This window comes from Coturnix japonica, chromosome 13, assembly GCF_054131305.1.
Source record: "Coturnix japonica strain WE chromosome 13, WE-NBRP24, whole genome shotgun sequence".
NCBI lineage: Eukaryota > Metazoa > Chordata > Aves > Galliformes > Phasianidae > Coturnix > Coturnix japonica.
The window spans coordinates 20,188,810-20,208,539 of record NC_140675.1 but is presented as its reverse complement, the minus strand read 5'-3'; the positions used below and the strand labels follow the sequence as shown (position 1 = coordinate 20,208,539).

General features: G+C 56.8%; 1 protein-coding gene and 1 long non-coding RNA gene across 14 annotated transcripts in view; both read left to right on the top strand.

Moving 5' to 3' along the window:
* The window catches only part of LOC107320959 (ankyrin repeat and fibronectin type-III domain-containing protein 1-like), a 106,577-nt gene extending 103,087 nt beyond the window's left edge, over positions 1-3,490 (top strand). For all 13 annotated transcript variants that reach the window (XM_085514387.1, XM_085514388.1, XM_085514389.1 and 10 more), the window contains 4 exons: positions 175-341; positions 628-838; positions 917-1,515; positions 2,309-3,490. In XM_085514387.1, the coding sequence (XP_085370513.1) occupies positions 175-341; positions 628-838; positions 917-1,515; positions 2,309-2,596 (1,265 nt within the window). In that variant the 3' untranslated portion in view covers positions 2,597-3,490. The remainder of the gene's footprint in view (positions 1-174; positions 342-627; positions 839-916; positions 1,516-2,308) is intronic.
* A 1,408-nt stretch (positions 3,491-4,898) lies between these two features.
* Positions 4,899-5,565, top strand: LOC146758719 (uncharacterized). The gene is made up of 2 exons (XR_014933958.1): positions 4,899-4,969; positions 5,070-5,565. It is a non-coding gene; the product is annotated as an uncharacterized LOC146758719 (long non-coding RNA).
* Positions 5,566-19,730: the final 14,165 nt, after the last annotated feature.

Genomic DNA, 19,730 nt, shown 5'->3' with positions numbered 1-19,730 from the left:
CCTAGGGTGGGCTGGCTCTGTTCCCCCAGGACAGATGGGGGGGGGATGCTGGGGGCTCCCCACTGCTCCAGACCAGCTAGAGGAGAGTGTTGCCTCCTTCCTGCATAGAGCAGAAGGGGAGGAATCGGTCGGGATGTGCTGTTTTCCATTCCCTTCCTCCCTTTCATCCCTCAGTGCACTTCTTCACGTATGACCGGGAGTTCATCACACAGTACTGCCAGGTGTCCGCCCTCCTGGAGCTGGAGTCCCTCCTCTCCCAGCAGAGCCTCAGGGAAGCCTTCTCCGACAGCGAGCTTTCCACCGCCAAGCAGCGGCACCAGCAGGTTCAGGAGTACATCCAGGTACCAGAGCAGTGAGCAGGGCTGGGTGTGGGCTGTGGCTGGGACAGGGACGTGCTGGGCATCCCAAGGCAGACTATGTGCTGTGCAGCCCCAGGAATGCTGCAGCGTCAGGACTTGGTCTGATGAGTTCTTCCTACAGTAGTTGTGTTAAAGTCCTGGTTTGAGCTGGATGCTTCTGCTGGGCCTCCCAGGAAAAGCGTGTGGGGATAGGCAGGGGTTCAGCTCCATTCTTCTGTGGCGGTGGTTTGTTCCCTGAAAGGGATCCTTTCCTTTCCTGCTCGAGCAGCAAATGGAGGAGATCTGGCGTGAGATGCGCTGGATGATGGACGCCCTGCAGCACGCCCGCTACAAGCAGCCCTCCTGCGGCCTGTCCCTCAGCGGCTTCCTCAGCACCTCCGGCGGCACCGTGAAGGACAAAACACGCTCCTCCTCGTCCCACCTCGACTTTCTTCCCTCCCCAGCCCCCTCACCGGACAGCAGCCGTAAGCTCAGCTCCGGTAAGGACCCGGCACCGCACGGCTCCACCACGCTGCGGACACCCGGCGGCCAACAGCCCCTCTGTGCTTCCCCCGCAGACCTGCACGGGCTGTCGGACGAGGAAGGCTCCTCCGAGGTGTTCCTGGCCACCGACAGCGACTACGACTCGAGCAGGGCGCAGAGCCCCAAGGAGCTGGACCTGGTGTCCTCGGGGCCCGAGTGCTGCGGGCGGCGGGCGGCTCGCAGCCTGCGGGACAGTGCCCCCGACGTGCTGCAGAGCCACGAGCTGCAGCCCGCAGCGCTGGCCTCGCCGGAGCCCCGGCCGCCCCCCGAGCTGTACGACAGCGACTTCGTGCTGCCCAGCCGGCAGATCGAGCTGCTGCGCGTCACCGAGAAGCGGCAGGCGTACTGCGTGCGGACCAGCAGCCTGGACTTCCCCAAGCCGCTCTGCCCCGTGGCCAGGAAATCGTGTCCCGGTTCAGTCGACAGCTCCCCGACGGACAGCAGGGCCGGCGCGCAGGGCAGGCCAGGGACTGGCTCCACGCACAGCCCCGAGCGCGGCCGCACACGCTCGGCCGAGTGGACTGCGAGCTTCCAGGAACCAGCAGAGCAACCCGGTGGGAAGAAGCCGGGCTCTGTCACCCTGCGGGTCTGCCCTCAGTACGAAACCGGACTCTCCAAAGAGACCAGTGTCAAGGTACCGGCGCCCGCTGAGGGCAGCGCTGCGGCTGTGCCGTGCCCAGGATGGGGGAGGATGGCACCGTGGGCACGCCTGGCCCTCGCCTGGCTCTGCCCTCTGCATCCTCTGCTGTGCCAGGGGTACCCCGGCTGCTGCCCCAGCTCCTGTCCAGCCCTGCTGCAGGGTGGGGGTCCCCACAGCCCTGGCAGCTCGGCTCACACTGCTGACAGCCTGCGCTGGGCTGTAAAGGATCTGAAGGGCGCCACGCGGGGCTCCACGGCCTCTGCTCCTCTCTGTGTTTGTGTGTCCTCGGAGGAGCAGGCAGAGCTGTGTCCCAGCACAAGGCTCTGCCCTGCTCAGCTCCCTGCAGGCAGAGGGGTGGATGGGAGCTCTGGTAGCCGGGTTCTCTTCACCCAGCAGGGATGGTAGAAGCAGAGGGAACGCTGACTCGCAGAATTAATTTTCCATTTAAGAAAGTCCCGTAGATTTCTGTGCAATTGAAGTGCAGCCCCGGCTTCCTGGCGGGCTGCCCACGTGGCGTTTGAAGTTGCAGAGCTCAGGGCACGCCTGCTTGACAGCGCTTTAAGATGTTCTCCTCGAAGAACCGAGTTCAAAGGGGAGGCTCCTGGCTGGCATAAATCAGCAGAGCCCCTCAGTGAGCGCTCGGGCTTCGTGTGGGCTGAGGGCCGGGACCACCCGGCCGGGCACCGCTCTGCAGCCGTCAGGGACGTACCGAGGGATCCGCCGCCTCTCCCCGGCCTCCTGCCCTGTCCCCCCCTCACCCCCATCTCCCACCTCTGTCTCTCCGCAGCTACACGTCACCAGCCAGACGTCGGCCGGCGAGGTGGTGAAGCTGGTGGTGCTGCAGATGAATGATGTCTCCCACGGCGCGCTGGGCGGCTCGGCCGCCTTCTGCTACGGCGAGGAGCAGCTGGAGCACTTCGGACTGGTGTTCGCCTCCGAGGAGGGCGAGCGGTGGCTGCCCGACGAAGCGCGGCCGCTGCCCCTGCAGGCTGCCCGGCCCGAGGGGCGCTTCTACGTCCGCATCAAGGAGACGTCGCCGCTGGTGCTGCAGTTCGGGCCGGCAACCACCGTATGAGCAGCGCAGCCTGCGGCAGACAGCGCGGCTCTGATGCTTCCTTCTTCCACAGACACCCTCCCGTCAGGCGTCCGCGGGGTGGAGTGGGATCATACTGGGCTCTGTGTTTCTTGTTGGTGTTGTTTCTTCCCTTCTTTCTCTCTTTCTTTTTAACCAAAGAGACATCGAGACTCGGTTTTTCTGACTGCACAAGGCGAGGGTGGAGCGCGAAGACCTCAGAGCTCGGGAGGAATGGAATTTTTGAGAGCAAACATTTCTAAGGGGAAGGTTGTGGGGGGGGGGGGTTGGAAAAGAGAGGACAAACTATTCCGAGAAGAAGCAGCAATACTTTTTTTTAATCATTTCTCCTTTTCCTTCTTATTTTTTCTGGACATCCTCGTCCAGGGCCGGCAGAAGGGAAGACCTGCATGGCGCTGCTGGGGGGGCTGCGGTGTTGGTGTGCAGGGATGGCACCGGGCTGGGGTTTGTCTCCTACCCAGCGAGCAGCTCCTGCTCCTTTCTCAGTACAAAATGCTTTTTTTTTTTTTTTTTTTGCTTTTTTTTCTCTTTCCTGAGACAAATGACAAACCTGTGCTAGAGACACCGGAGTCGTGTGGAAGGTGTGGACCCTTTTATTGTTGTAGAGGCCGAAGGAAGGTGCGCCAACAGCCCCACATGTGTATGTAGCTGTGCCCACACCACCACGCTGGGTTTACTATGGGGCAGGGCTGCAGCACGCCCAGCAGCGCCATGGGACTGCCTGCCGTTCCTCCTCGGTTGCCGTTCTGTCCTGGTGATTGTGAGTGGCCTCTTGTATGTCCTACAGCATGACACTTAGCACCTAGGTCTCTTGTTCCCAAGGTTATTTTTCTGATCTCCTGTGGTCCGTAGTAAAGGTGACTGCTGCTGACTGTGTATTGCTCTCTCCTTGTGACCTGATGGGCAGCACCTGATCCTTAACCCCTATTACCCCCACATTACAGCTGGTGCATGGCTCCTGGCAGCCCTGGGCTGAGTTCAGCATTAGCACAGGGCTATGCACATCTTCTCATGTTCTGCTCTTCCTGAATGTCTTGATGGGCACATCACCATGTTTTCTTCCCAATGGATCCTGAAGCCCTTTTGTGCCCTCCTGCCCTTGCAGGAGCAGACATGGGTTGGCCCTAAAAGGGGCAGGTTCTTGGGTAAAGTCTTGGTGCTCAGAGCTGTAGGAGCCAGGGCCAGCCTGGAGCCAGGGTCTGCATGTGGGACATTGGTGTTACACCTTTTGGGGCTGTTACACACAGCAGGGTCTTATAGTTGGAGCACAGTACCAGGGCATTGTGGCTCCTGGCCCTCAGAGCCACATGGGGGCAGGTGGGACAGATGTTTTCCCTTCAGTTGACCTAGAGAAAAGTGCTAATGGCACAGGTGACCAGAGTTGCGAGGTGCAGATGTCCCTGTCCCTACAGTGCCCATGTCCCCCAGCACTGCCCACCGTGGGCCGCATATGTCCCTGACAAAATGCTGCACCCAGCAAGGCCAGCACTCACCCACGTGCCCCGAGCCCAGGATTGTTCTTTACACTGTGGCCATCGGCTGCCATCCCTCCTGGCATCATGCACGTGTACACAGACCTCACCCAGCCCCACATCCTGCTTGAGGGCCTTAATGTCTTAGACTCCCTTAAACATCTCCTCCAGGTGAGGGCAGATGTGAGCAACACTCCCCAAGGTGCTCCTCTGCTTCAAAGTAGACCCAGGTCCAGGAGCTCAGCAGGAGAAAACTGGCACCATTCCACAGAGGCAAATAGGGGTGTATTAAATAAGAGTGCCAGGAGAGCCATCACCCCGCGGTGCCTTGCTCACATCGCATAGATTCATGGAAGTAAACCTGAACTGTGACACTCTGCATTTCCCCCCCAAAATCAGGAGCTTGTTGGCACCAGTTCTGAAGCATCTGTGTTTCTTTTCTCCCATCCAAGGGGAGCTGCTCAAACAAATCCAGCTTTGTGTTTCCCAAGGTTTGGCTCTCTGAGGCTGAGACGTGGGGTTTTTGTTGTTTGCTTTGGGTTTCTTTTCCCCAGGACACTCTTTCTTGTGTTCCCACTGAGGAATTTCTTGCCTTGGTTCTGGTTCCTGGGGAAGTCTGAGGAGTTTCCCTTTCTGTTAAGGCAGCTGCAATGTCCGCATACAGGCGATGCTCTCAGCCCACCCCAAGATGTGCTGCAGCAGGGGGAGCCTTCATTCCATCTGCCTCAAACAGGAGGCAAAAAAGTAAGCAAGAGCCACATCAGCACCTGAAGGAGTGGGGCAGTTCCAGGATTATTCTAGCACATGTGATAACAAACTTAATTATTGCTCTATCAGCTGCAGGAGCTCTGTGCAATTCCTGTTGCAGCCACTGCTTACCCAGGTAATAAATAGAACCGCTCTGTCATGGAACTGTGGGGTGCTCGGATGTGTGCTGGGGAGCTGAGGGCTGCTCAGTGCCCACACTTTCCATCCTGGCACAGATGCCCATGAGGACAGAGCCCGGCGTTCCTGGACAGGCTGGGTTTCTGCGGGAAGCCACACACCGCTGAGCTCTGTACACTGTGGGCAAAGCCACTTCCCATGGGCAGCCGGGCTGGACAACGCTGGTTTTACACCGAGATTGTAATTTCCCAACCACAGAGATGCTTGGGAGGGTGGAGATGGGAGTCCTGTGGTGGGAAGCCCCGGCTGCTTCGTTGCGTCTGGGATTCCTGGCCTGAGGTTCCCCAGCGCCGCCCGAGGGCTGGGCAGCATCAGGGCTTTCCAGCCCAGGAAGGCTCCTGGGATGCAGGGAAGTGGTCTGTTCCCAAAGCGACCTGGAAACTAAAACATGGTGCAAACAGGGGCTGACACACGAAAGTGAAAACTTGGGAGGAAACCATTGCTTTTTATATTTTCTATTTCATTTTGTTTTCTTTCACTTTCTCCTATTATTTTCTGCTTTAAAAGAACAATAATAACTAAATAGACATTAAACAGACTCATTTTCATGAGGTCTCCCCAGTAAGAGATCCATTTGGGATTGACCCAAGCCAAGTACAACACCCCACACTGGGCCTTGCTCAGCCTCATCAAGTTCTCATGTGCCCACTTCTTGAGCCCCAGCAAACTGCTGGGGGTGCACCCAGTCCTATTGTCTGTGTCATCAATAAAGATTCTGAAGAGCATCAGACCCAGGATGGAGCCCTGGGGGACACCCTTCATGACCAACCTCCACCTAGACATGGAGCCATTGACCATAATGCTCTGGCTGTGACCATCCAGCCACTGGGATCCTCACCTGACAGCCATGACTTTTTGGATATGATGGAGACCAAACCCTAAACACGTGCTGCTGTGGTCCCATTTCCATTTGCTGGTGCAGATGGTAGCTGGGACACAAGAAGGACAGGTCTCCTGGAAGCGCATGGATAAAGTAAAGCAGAGGCAGAAGATGCTTTGGAGAGCCTCTAGGAAATAGCCATCTGGATAATGTTGTGGTCTTGTTTCCTCCCAGATGTCTTTTCCAGCCATTGTGCTTTGCTAGGTTAACTCCAGGTCAAGCCTCAGCAACTCAATGGGGAGATGTTCTGGGCACCTGCAGGAACCGAGGTGGCCTTTTGCACGTTGCCAGTCATTGGACCCTCAGCAAGCACATGTACAGCATGTCCCTCACTGTGTGCCATGGCTTGGGTCCTGTTTTCTGATCTGGACTGCGATGGAAGGACACTCACTCGCTCCTTTCGCAGCCTTCTCCCATTCCATGTGTAGCTGGTAGAGGACAAGCCAAGACCTTTCTTAATTTGTCACCAATTGCAGGCAACTTCACAAAGCTGAGCTCTGTTGCGCTGTCATGCTCTGGCTGAAAACAGCTTTGATCTGGGTGTTTAATGAAGACGTTAATTGATAGCACGTGGGGAGAAATTTGAGCTGCTCAGAGCTGTCTTCCAGCCCCTCAGATCCCAGAGCCATCATCCCCTTCAAAACAAAACAGAAGAGTTATTACAAAACAAATCATGTTTGTATAGGCGCTTAAAAAAAGTCCTCTCCAGCTCTGCTAAGCTCATATTCCTGGCAGTGCTGAGCCGGAGACACCATGTGCACCGTCGAATGCCTTCAGCCAATTAAACCAGCGTCCACGTGAGGAGGAACAAGGCGCTGCTGTCCTGGTCCCATCCTGGCCAAGGCTGGCTGAGATGCACCGTGGGGCCGTGGGGTTGCTCCTGGTAATGTGCATCCTCCACAGCCAGGATGCGGAGGAGCCCGCAGCCCCAGCACATTGAGGAGCTGGAGGCGTATCAGTGCTCGGCTCCATGCGTTCTGGCAGCCATGGCTCGCTGCAGATGCTGTCCTCCCTGCCCAGACGTGTGCAAACCCCAGGCAGCGCCAGGCCTCGCTCAGCTGGAGCGTGCACCCTTCCGGACACGCTGCTTCCCCAAGTGCACAGAGCATCCAGCTCTGGCCTTGGCTGGCGGATGTGCTCCTCGCAGCCGGCCTATGGGTTGCCTCGTGGCAGCCAAATGTGGCCCCACTTCCTGACTCTGTGATCTCGCCTGGAAGTTGCTCCAGTTCCCTGCTTCACAGAGGTACCTGCAGCCCGTCCAGCCATGGGAGAACACCAGGCTTCGAGACCTCTCCCCCCTATCAGATCGAGTTGGAATTGGCTGGTGGACTCAGAAGTTATTAGGAACAGACACCCCCAGACAATGTGATTGCACAAGCTTCATTTCCTTAGAAAAGCAGGCCAGCAGAGTAGGAGCCTGTCAGTAAACATGTTGATTCCAGGGGCTCTTCTGCAGCATGCAGGGAAGAGCACAGCAATGGCACCCAGCCCACACCTGTGTGTGCTGCTGAGCGGTGGGGACATCAATGTGCAACAGGACTGGCCATGTTCGAGCCAAAGGTGCCCATGGCTCCTGGCAAATCCCAATAGCCTGCATACCCCAGGGCAAGCAGAGCAGGTGGCACAGTGAGCTGATAGTTCCTGTGGCACGCGGTGTGTGAGGAGCACCACTGGGAGGGCTTGGTCCCATCCCACTTGGGCACTCCATCATGGCCTTGGGTGGCTGTACAGCAACTCAGCCACAACCCATGCTTGCACCCCAAGTCCTCCATGCTCCTCACTCAGCAAGGTGCAGGAGCAGCAGCTCCCAGCAGCTCTGCAGCCCAGCCCTGCTGCACAACCCGCTTCCACCCAGGGCTGGGAGCTGCAGGGATTTTCTGCCCATTGGGGCCGCGTGCCTCCTGGCCCGGCACTGCCGCCTCCCCTCCGCCGGGCTGGAGGACAATCTCTTGCAACACTGGAATGCTCTGAAGTCATTACCTCCCTCTCTAGAAATTTTTGGGGTCAGAGGACATGAGTCTCAGTAATCGTCCAACAACGTCAATGGAGCTCCGTTGATTTACACCAGCTGAGGATCAAACCCCTCCCTTTCCTCTCCCATATTTAAGATATTTTCCAGACTTCAGACACATTCAGAGGAGGGAGTTGATGACTCTTGGGTTGTTGAAGAGGTTCCAGCTTTGGTCCTGGCCTGCCTTAGCACAATGGTGGCTACCCACACTGTGCGTTGGCTGTCGTTTCCCCCACAGCCCGCTTGAGAACATCCCTGTGTGCCCTGGCACTGCTCTGTACCACACTTTGTACCCTCGTGGCTTCTCTGCCCATCCAGCCATGGTGAGATCTGGCTGACCACAGCCCCGCAGGGACACCCCATCCCTCCATGAGCCCTTTCCCAGCAGGACTCTGTAGCCATGGAGGCAGTACCAGGAAGGGTCCCAGCCCCACACCAGCGCATGCCCAGCATCAGCAGTCCTGCACAGCACCACTGAGCTCAGGATGAGCCCAGAGAAGAAGCCCAAGCTGTGGGCCACCTGGTCACAGTGAGAGACAAAAGCACCCGAGAGCACTGCGGCAACATCAGCTTCAGCACACAGCAGTGAAAGTTTCCTCTGAGCCCAGTGTTTTGGTCTGGGCAGCTGAGCCAACGTTGAGGGGAAGCACAGTTAATATTGCTGATAGCTGGATCCAATTTATAAGGCTCTCAGCAGAGACAATCATCAGGGAAGGAGACAAATAATCTTCAGGCAATTAAATTTAATTGTTCCATCTGAAGATTATTTATCTCCTCGCCTGATGAATGTCTCCTCGAAGCGCCTAATAAATTGGATCCAGCTATCACTGATAGTGACTGCTTTCCCCTGGCAGAGGGGAAGGGTGTGGAGAGCAGAGCAGCGCTCAGCTCTGTGTGTTGCTTAAGATCTGTCACCTCGAAACATCTTTTTAGCAGACTTGAAAGTGTCCGCAGGCTTTATCAGCGCTCTGCCTTTGTGCAGAGAGCTTGGCAGCCCCGGGCTGGAGCGTGCAAAAGCTCCTGGACAAGGCGCGGGATGGAACGGGATCCCACAGGCTGGGTTTTAATGTCAGGCACCAGCAAGGACTTGGAAACCTTCTGTGTGTCTGTCTGTCTCCACTTCATTATCCTTGAGCCTGGCTGCTCACAAAGAGGGCTTCGAGGAAGCCTCAGCTCGCACCCTACCCTCCTATTTCCCCAAGTGGGATGCAGAGGTGGGTGCAGGTGGCCCCGCTGTGCCCTTCCCTCCCACCACCAGCACTCTGCTGCCCTCGCAGCAGCCCTTTCCCTTCTGGCTGTTGGCAGCCATTGGCTGTTGGCTTTTTGGAGATGCTCGGCTGACCCAACCTGCGCCGTGGGGCTGCCCAAGTGAGGAAAGACCGAAGGCAGCGCAGACAGGAGTTTTTGGAAAGGGCATCAGTGGGGGCATAGAGCCCCCATCCCAGGAGCTGCAGCACAGCACAAAGACCTTCTTTTGTCATCCTGTCATCACCTGGACCAGGAGCTCTCCAGGCTCATCTCCACCACTGCTGCACACAGGCTCGGGGCCGCAGCCTGTGGGTGTTCCGCGGGCGCGTGTAGCGTTCCACAATCAGGGCTCTATTCGCCATCCAACGGCTGAATAGTTCAGTAGTATTTAATTACCATACAATAACTGTCCCATTGAATTTGATGGAATACATCATTTTGGAATGCTATTTACAGTGCTAGTTTTCTTACAGAAATCCATGTGTCAGAGCTTTCACCATTATTATAGACTTTAAAATAGGCAGATGTGCCTTTCATGGCCAACTGCATGTTTTATTAATGGACTAGGACTATCAGATGTGCTGTAAATCATGGGACTTAGCCACCAGTCTGCTGCTCCTCTCCCCCAGAGCCTCAGGGTGAGTGAACTCAGCTCCCTGGAGGGCAGCAGTGGCCACTGGGTTCGTGCTCCCACCCTGATGGATTCCCAACCCTCCCGGAGCTGCCTGACCCAGTGCCAACGCTGCTCTCCTCCCCACCACCCTGCTCTCATCCGATCCCCCTCTGTCCCTCCCTGCCTTCTGTGGCAGAGGACAGGTGAAGCAGAGCAGGGATGCTCCAGCATTCACATCCCAGAGCCTGTCCCAGCAAACCCAGCCAGGTGCCAGCATGGAGCCAGCATATCCATGCTCCCACCTGAACCAAACGCCCTCCTGCCCCATGCAGCCTGGGCAGGGCTCCCTTAGGTGCCACTGCTGCTCCTACGGCAGCAAAGTCACTGCTGGTGCTGTGATCTAAAGCCTGGCCCCGTGCTGGTAGGAGTTCCTGGAAGGTTTGTGCCCAGCTGATGACAGAAGTGCTCGGTTGCTGCTATCAGGGAGCACAGCCAGCAAACAGAACTGTTAAGGAGGGGTCAGGGTAGCCTGGGCTGTGGGTCAGAGGCAGGGATGAATTAGTTGGAGAAGGAAGAGAGGAAGATGCTGCTCAGTGCCACCCTGCAGAGAGAGCATGTTGGCTGCAGTGCTACACAAGCAGCGGATGGGAGGATGCTGCCTGCTGGACTGCTCAAAGGCAGCTGCAGAATGGCTGCACACTCCATGTATCACCGCAGCCCTCCTCCCTGGCTGGCTCCATGGAAATGTGAAGCACCAAGCCTTGGTCAGGCTGCTCCCAGAACCATCAGTGTGCAGGAAAAGGGATGGAGAAAGAAGAAAAAGCAGTTGTGTGTACAGATGCCACCTTTGGAAAGTGCTCAAGGGCCTGGAGCTGCCACGGGCACAGGGAGCCATGGTGGTTGTGGGTGAGGACGGCAAGGGGAAGGAGTGCAGAGCGGTGCGTGGCCATCTCCGCTCCGTGCATCTGTAATGATAGCACTGGATGTGAGCACAATGCTAAAATCCTAGATCTGTGCGTAATGCTCCTCTGGGGACAGATGTCCTCTCTTGTTTTGTACACTGTAAATGCAACATCAGTCCCAAACCCAAATGATTCCCCCCATCCAGCACCGTCCCGTTCCCCCCCCCCCTCCCATCAGCTGCAAATGGCACAGATGGCTGGAAAAAGAGAATAGCTATTTTTAAAAAACAACAACAACAAAAAAATCCCCAACCCTGTTATTTCTGCATTTTTTCTGCGTGAAGACACTTCCTTCCTTCCAGGAGAAATCAATCCAGAACCAAAGTGTTAACCACTTCCCAGCCGCTTCCTCCACACAAGGTGAAGCCACACCAGCCCTGGCAAACATCCCACCTCTCCGGGCACTCTTGGCTCTGCAGCACAGAGCTGCCCGGCCCCCCAGGGATGATGATGGAGGTGGGCAGCGTGAGTGGAAGGAGATGCTGCTGGAGCGGGCTCCGGTTGTCTGGCGGGAGCACAGAGGAGCTCAGTCTGCAGTTGGCTTCCCAGAGGATCAGGAGGTGGATGCAGCCTGGGCAGGGACAGCCTGATTGCAGCACGAGGGGCTGGAGCGGATGGTGGCCTCACGGACGTGCCTCCCACACTTGCTGGTGTTGAGCATCGCCTGCTCCTGCACATGTCCTCCTGAGCCCAGCTCTGCTGTCCTGCAGATGCTTTGGGGTCTTGGTGAAGGCAATAGCCCTGCAGAAGGGCGGTCACCAAGGGCAACCTTCCCCTCACCAACCAAACCCACATTTCCATGTGGACAGTAGGGACAGGAGGGGCAGTGCCCAGGCTCTGCTGCAGGCCCTGAGGGCTGCGAGGTGATGAGGCTGCCCAGGAGCCTTGTGGGGGGCAGGAGAAGGCACAGAGGTGAAGGCAGAGGGATGAACATAGTCATGGTGCAGAGGGACAGGTTGGGTGTGGGGTGATGCAGGGCAGAGGTGGATTGGATGATGGCTCGTAAAGGATTCTGCTCTCAGGATGGACAGAGGAGGCTCCGACAAAGCTGTGCTGAAACTCAAATCAAAATCCTGTGTCCACTCAACTGCACTTAAAGCACAGCTGCACCAAGAGCTCCCCCGGGTACTGAGCCTCGTGTCTCGGTGTGGAGAGGAAAGGGAACCCCAGGTGATCCTTGTGCTGCAAGGGATGGCTTAAGGCTCACATCCCCCGGGTCCTCCTCCTGCTGCTCCAGTGGGGTCTTTCAACACCTGAATGGCAGCAGTTTGCACCACTGCTGGGCAAGAACATGGGGCAGCTCCACCACCCCTGCCCTGCACCCCGAGGTTCCCATGTTGAGTCCATAGGGACAGGCTTCGGGTGAGGGGGATTTAGTTGGGCTTTGGGGTGGGGGGGCTGTGAGGAATGGGGGACTGTGGGATTTGGTCCATGTAGGGACACAGGGGCCAGTGCTGGGGGGGATGGGAACAGGACCTGCTGTGGGAGCCGGGGACAGACCGAGGTGCACCCGGGGCTTTGTGTGTGCAGCCCGCACAACAGCTGCCGGCAGTATGGTTGGCTCCAAAGCTGGTGTTGACAGTCCTTCACTTTTATGGGAACTAAATTTACCCAGACACACGCAAAATCAAAAAAAAAAAAAAAAAAAAAAAAAAGGGAAAGAAAAAGATGGGGGATTGGAATTAAAATAAATTGCAGCAGTGCCAGCATCTGCTCCTTTGTGGTGCAGTCTGGGTTACGGAGAGGGGAGGAGAAGTCCCCAAAAGGGAGTAGCACTGGTGTTTACTGCAGCTCCGATCCCCCGTTTGCAAGCAGTGTGTTTGCACCGTGTTGCCTCAGGAATGCCAGACATCCAGGGTGCCAAGGAAATGTACCCTCAGGGTGGAAAATGAAAGCCCAACCGTTTTTCATGGCTTGGTCAATGGGTGTGTGTGTTAGCGTATGGGGGCAAGGATGCACTGTGCTGTCATAGGAGAGGGGTCTGCTGGGAGCACAGGGGCTGCGATGGGAGGAGAATGTGACTGTGGGGGCCTTTCAGCTCCTCCTTCCTAAAGCTGCCCTAATGGCTCTGCTGTTTGGGATTTCCCTTGGGTTGATTCCTCGTGTTGCAGTGAGCTGCCCCCTGCACGTGCAATGCAGCGGACACACAAAGCAGGGCTGGCTGCTCGCTGGCACCGACGTTTTGGCCCTGTGCTTCCAGGGGGCTTCAACTGGAGAAGATCCTGGAAAACATGAGCTGCCCTTCTCAAATGCAGCCGTGCCACATGGGCACCTTGATCTGCTCGGGTACTCCAGGAGCGCGCACCTTCCCCAGGCACCGCATGGGCATTGCCCTGCTGCTACCCCGCTGCCGCCGTGCAGCTGATGGAAACACAGCATTGCTTTTAACTGTCTCTGCCACACTCATGGCCACTTAGTGCTGTAAGCACACTTTGCAGCAGGACAGCGGAGTGTCAGCGCTCACCCGCAGCCCCCGGCGCTGCAGATGCGGAGCTCCCAGCGTTGCCAAAGCAAAACGGGGCCCAAACAGCAGCGGAGGGGAAAGCGGCGCTGGTTCCGTGTGGCTGCAGCGGGAGGCGTTTGGGGTGAGTGGGCACAGCTCTGGGGACTTCAGCTGAGCTCTATTTTTAGCCGCCTGCCGTCTGATTTTTCCAGATGACAACAAGTGCTGCGCTCCTCCTAAACGCTGAATTCTTCTCGGGTGTTTTCGGTTTTGCCCCTAATTTTTTAATTGAAAGGAAGATGTTGAAAACAATTAGTCACTTTTACAAACTGTAGCCAGCATTTCTTTTGCTTCCTTCAGCTGTGATGTGACCGGGGCCAGCAGTTCTGCTCAGGGCGGAGGTGGGGAAGCTGGGTGACTGGCGCTGATTTGGCATTCAGTGGGTGTGTGAGATGGGTGTAAATGGCCCCAATGCGGCCGTTCCTCTCCCAGGAGCTGCAGCAGCTCTGGCACGAGCCACAAGGTCAGCGGGAAGAGCTCCCGTCCTATGGCAGGGTCGGGGCCACATCCGCAGACTTTTCCCATGGGGTTTGTGGGTGTTGGTTTCCAGCAGCTGGAAGGGGCCCAGCTGCCCTATTGATGTCTGCAGAGCAGCAGCCCCAGATGCACAGAGAGCGGGACAGGCACGGTGCGGGTCAACAGGCACCGGGTGCCCCTCTGTGCTGGATGGGAGTCCGTGTGCTGCACAGGAGGAAACCTGCCAGCAGAGTAGCTGTGGCCTGGTGCATAGAGTGTACCTGCAGATACATCCTATGTACAGACATGGAAATACAGAAATGTCCTGCAATGTGTGTTTTTAGTTATAGTTGGTCTAGGTATCAGTATAGGGACAAGTAAAGGTGTAGGGGTGTGCAGTTATAGCTCCAGTTTTGTGGTTATCATTGAGTTACATATATAGAGTCATAGAATTGCGGAATCATAGAAACACAGAATTGTTTGAGATGGAAGGGACCTTTAAAGGCCATCAGGTCCAACCTCCTGCAATGAACAGGGACATCTACAGCTTCATCAGTGCCCAGAGCCCACCCAGCCTGGCCTTGGATGTCTCCAGCAGGGAAGCATCCTCCACCTCTCTGGGCAGCCTGTGCCAGGGCCTCACCACCACGTTATTGTAAAGAATTTCTTCCTTATGTCCAGCCTAAACCTTTCCTCTCTTAGTTTGAAACCATTTCCCCTTGTCCTGCCACAACGGTCCCTGCTAAAGAGTCTGACCACCTCTTTCTTACAGCCCCCTTTTAGATACTGAATGGCCCACTTCTCTCCTGCTCTGCAAGGAGCTGAGGGCTCTCATGCACCATGCTGGCTCACAGCAGCACTGTTCTCAGTGCACACAGCTCCCCAGTGGTGCTGTCCCACCCCATCCCAGCTCCCAGAGCCATGCAACGCTGCAGGAGTTTCATTTTCATTTGGCCGTCTCCCAGGCTTCCAACCTGGCCCAGAAATGGGAGGGACCTGAATGTGTTTAACACGTCTATGACGGGTCCAGTAGCTGAGCAGCACCACGGGCTGCCACCCCCGAGCATCCCCGGCACAGAGAGACTCCACAGCCCCCCAGACACTGCCCTGCGTGTGTTTTCAGCCTGGACAAGCCGAGATGCCAAGGGCATCAGGAAGCAGCATCCCCATCCCTCTGCACGCCGTGAGGCGGGGGCTGCAGCCCTCCCGTCTGTTGGCCGCAGGGACGCGCAGGCTGCGGGCAGCAGGCACGCTCCCGTGCGGGACTTCAAAGCGGAGCCCTTTGTGTGCGTGCGTGTTGGCTGCTCTCCCCTCGGTGCGGCCGCTCTGATAGATGTGACATCACCTAGAGACGACGCGGAGGGATGGGACCCCGCCATTGTCCTCTGCTCCGGGCGGCGATGTCCGTCTCCTAGGAGGTGGGAGCCGGCTCTCGCAAGCATGCTTTCATCTCCCTGACCTGCCCCGCGCCGCGAGGGCGCTTCCCAAGGCTCCGGCCTGGGGACAGGCATCCTCACAGCACAGCAGAAGGGACACGAGTGAGAGACAGACACGCTCACAATGTTTAAAGACATCATTAAATGCCCCCAGCGCCCCACCCCGAGAGCCGGCACTTGCCAGCTACACCCATCTGTTGCTTTTCATCAAAGGGAGCTGCTCCTTCCCGAGGTGCAAACGGTGCCTCCGAGGTGCAGTGGTTGTGATGGGGACGTGGGACAGAGCACAGGGAGATGGGGCGCACCGAGCCCTGCGGAACATGGACCTACACCCTCACAGTGCAGGGAAGGCTGGAGGGCAGGAGGAGGACGACTCTGCCTGGGGGGGGTGATGGAGGAAGGTTGAGGAACTTCTTTCTTTCTGCAACCACCCAAATGCTGTGGCTGCTCTTTCTGCAGCTTTATGGGCACCTCAGGCAGTGGCTGGGCACTCCTTGACTTCCCTGTGCCACAGTGGGACCAAAGATGGAGGGCAGCGGGGGATGGTTCCCCACCACCCTGGACCTTTTCCCAGCTGCCATGGGGGAAATGAGCCCAATCCACCAATGGAGGAGAACCTCCCACCTCCTGCCTGCAGCCTGGGGGACCTGGAGGTCCAAGCAGAGGTAGCCCTATTGCATCCCTGCAGTGGGAGTGCAGAAGGTGCACCTTTTCCCAGAGCATGGAGGAGGAGCTGTGGGCTGGTGGTGGGATCTGTGGGACCACCAGGAAGGTGGTGGGGCTGAGGCAGGACATGCATCCAAAATCATGTCTGCATGCACTCAAGAGGTAAAAGGAGAGGCAGAGAGGATTGGGACAGGGCTCTGAAGTGAAAGGCAAAGGGATTGCTTCCATGATTTTGGACCATCCCTACAGACCTGCTGCTGCTGGGACCCTTCCCAGTCCCTGGGCATCATCACTGTGAACAGGCAGATACGGTCTGGGCTCTGCCGTGCTGTAAGTTGCATGAACAAGGACAGGAGAAGTGATATCCAGCTCTGTGCCCACACTGCTGCACTCCGAGTCCCACAGCACATGGGGTGGCCAGAACCCCAACTGTGCTCACGTGTCCCCGAGGCATTTTGCACCTGGTCCCCAGCAGACAGCCTGCAGAGCAGAGGGACCCCTTGGGGCAGAGAGCTGAGAGCTCATGGGACAGAGGTGTCAGGGCTGAGCAATGTCAATCTGCAGTGTTTGCTGTTGGGATTAGCTGGTAGGGGAAGTGTTTCTTGGAGAGGACTGGACTCAATTATCAGCACATTGTTAGCTAGCAAGGAATGCCCTAAGCTGGGAAGCTCTGAGTCGGTACCACAGCCACTGCTAACAAGGTGGGCTACAGCTTGACCATAAGATTCGTGGTTCCTGATGGTCAGTGCAGTTCTCTGCAGTATGAGGGAATTGAGCAATTGCTGCTATGTAACACCATGAACATCTGGCAAGGAGCAGAGGGCTGGTGCCTGCCTATGGCACTGGGGAGGCTGCTGTGCAGGCAGTGAGGAGGAGGGAGCCAGGCACAGTGCACAGACATCAGATGGGTTTGCTCAAGGGTACCAAGCAGCTCCAACCATGTTGATATTGAGCTGGGAACGGGGACTTTGCACGAGTCCCTTAGATGAAGAAAACGATAGCACAAAACGATAGCTGGGTGTGCTGAGGAAACGTTTGGTTATGAAGCCGTGCTTCAGTGATGGAGAACACAAGCAGAAGCCTGAGTGAGATGGCCTAGGGTTGGACACTGCTGGTAGAGCGTGTAGGTGTTCCATAGCAGCAACAGGCAGCCAGATTCATCTGGAGGCAGGAGGAAGCCTCGCCAGCCAGGGTGAGCTCTCCAGGTTCAGCATGGATGGAATGGCTGTGGCTGGTCACTGAACTCCAGAGAAGAAGATGCAAAATGACACCTCAGAGACAAGGGCTCTCCCAGCTTGGCTAGAAATGGGTCTTATGGGATGTGGCATCACTTTCCAGCCTCATGTATGGGCATTTGGTTCTGTGAAGATGCCAAGACCACGAGCTTTGTCCTTACAAGTCTGCACAGAGTTATGGGCGCTTCTGACATGGCTGCTGTGACAAATGATGAGTGATTTGTGTTTATTCCTGTCATGCCAAGAGAACTACGGGTCAGGGGAACCCCACCACCACCCCAGTGATGGGGCCTTCACAGCACTCACTGCCATGAGGATGCACGCAGTGATCCCTCTGTCTTTGGGAGGAAAGATCCAATGTTTTACATCACTTAAGTGTGGGATACTGGGGCAGGGAAGCTGCTGCTTGGGCAGCACAGGGCTGCGGTGTGGGGCTGCGGTGCAGGAATGGCAGCTGCAGGAGCCACCCGTGCTACAGCGGGCTGTAATGCAGTGAGGCTGAGGAGGCTGCAGCACGGCAGAGCTGGGAGAAGCCCTGGCAGAGCTGAGCTGCTGCCCTTTGAGGTGATGATGTCTCTGGGTTTTGATTCCCAGCAGGATCCCGAGCCCTGGCCCTGCCTGGAACAACCCGTGCCGCTCTTCCCTCCCGCTCCTCTCCATCTGGTCTCTCCTGAGCTTCTGTTTTGGACACTTCTGCACTTCCCGTTCCTCCCCAGCCCCGCGCCCTGCCCTCCAGGGACAGAGCTACAGCGCTGCAGGGGCGTGTGGGCAGGGAGGGGGGGATTAACCGGGGAGCAGCCCTAACACACGCCAGTGGCTCTCTGCAGTGCGGGTACTGCTGGCTGCTGCTGCCAGACTGAATTGTATCTGAGCTTCAGGGCAAAAAAAGGCCACGCTGCATCTAGAACTGGCTTTAAAAAGGATTACACATCAATACCAGCCACCCTGCTCACCCCCACCCTCCGCTGCCATTGTTCTCTCCAAGGCGCTGCTCTGACTTTGATGATGATCACTGGCAGAGTTTCAAAACGATGTATTATAAAATCTTCAAAAAAAAAAAAAAAAAATCCAGTTGCCATAACGTAATGCAGATTTTTGTCACCACTCCACAGCTTCTGCTTTCAATTTCCAGTGAGGGGGAGAGACTCGGTCGCAGTCAGATGGAGACCAGCTCGCATCCCCACCCCGTGGGCCCCCAGGCAAAATCCCTGGAATTTGTTCCTTACTGTTTGAAGGCAAAGCCGAGGGAGGAGAGTGAGGAGAGGAGAGATGGGGAGCAAGAGGAGGTGCCAGCCCAGGATGGATGGCTGTGACCCCGGGCTGTGCTCCTGAGCTCCCACCCCAGGTGAAAGTGAAGCCTCTTTCTGAGCCTGGCCAGCACAGCACACCTGAGCAGGGACAGGAGCACTGCAGAGGAGCCAATTTCTGCTGCTGTGGTTGTTCTTCAAGGTTCTGAGCAGTGATGGAACATCTCAGCCCTGATTTTGGCTTTTGATGCTGTGTGTCTGTCTGTCTGTCCATGCTAAGCACATCTCCATCCTCAGACCCAGCATCCATCCTTGCACGCACAAAGCACCTGCCACGCTGTGCATTCACTTCTGGACTTGCAGTGGACAAGCACAGCAGCTGCCTGCCCCATGCAGGCAGGGAACTGGGAATGTTGGCTTGGAGCAGGGCAGCTGCCCTCATTTTAGGGTGAAGGCTGCAGACAAGCCCTTCATCCTGCCCTACTGCTGCTGCAGGTGCCTGCTGCACAGCCTGGGTCCCCTAGGTGAGCTCCAACTTCAGCCAAAGTGGGACCCTGGTCTGTCTGCCTGCCCAGAGCCGCTGTACCCAGGACCACAGGAAACTCCTCATTCTGGCTGCTGCTGGCCTCAGCTGGTGATCCCCATCCCTCTTTCCCTGCTTGACTCCCAGAGCCATCCTTGCTCTCTGATCCTAAAAGGGAGCATCTTTTCAGAAAGCTCGGAGCCTCTGCAAACAGGATTTTACAAGGCAGTGTCCCCAGCAGCGAACACAGCCTTCCTCCCCACAAACATCCTGGGAGCCTTTCTGGTGTGAGCTTCACTTTGTAAGCCAGGCCGATCTGATCGGGAAAATCCTGGGGAGAAAAAGGCACAGAGCCCTGGGAGGGGATGGAGGGATCTTCCCATAGTCAGCACTCAATGAGGACATGGCAGGTGTGCTGTGGCCAGCAGCTCTGCAGAGGACACCCCGTGTCACCCGCAGCACCCCTCATGCCATCACCAGCCATCGGGTGGCATTTCAGGGTCGGCTGCTTTTGCCCCTCCATTGGTGCCCAAGGCTGCAGGAAGCCCCCACACCCCTGGCCGTGTTCTGCTCCTCCCAGCTGCCTCCTCTCCTGCTCCAGGCGGGGGAACGGGGCTCCTTTTGCTAAAATCTGATTCCCCTTCCCCTTCTCAGCGCTGCCGTGGCATCCCGTCCTCCCCCAGTAATGAGCTGTTGTCTTGTGCAGCATTGAGAGCTAAGTAAGCATGAAAAATTGGAACAATAAAGAAGCAGTTCTGGGACAGCAAAGCCCCTTGTTTGACAAGGCTAATTCCACACCCCCCAGCCTCATTTTCTTTCAGCCACCTTCCCCCTCCTCGCTCCTCCTTTATTAAATGAACTGGCTTTTATTGGGGTGGAAGCTGGGTTTCCTTTTCCCCTCTCGCCTCCCCCTCTGTTC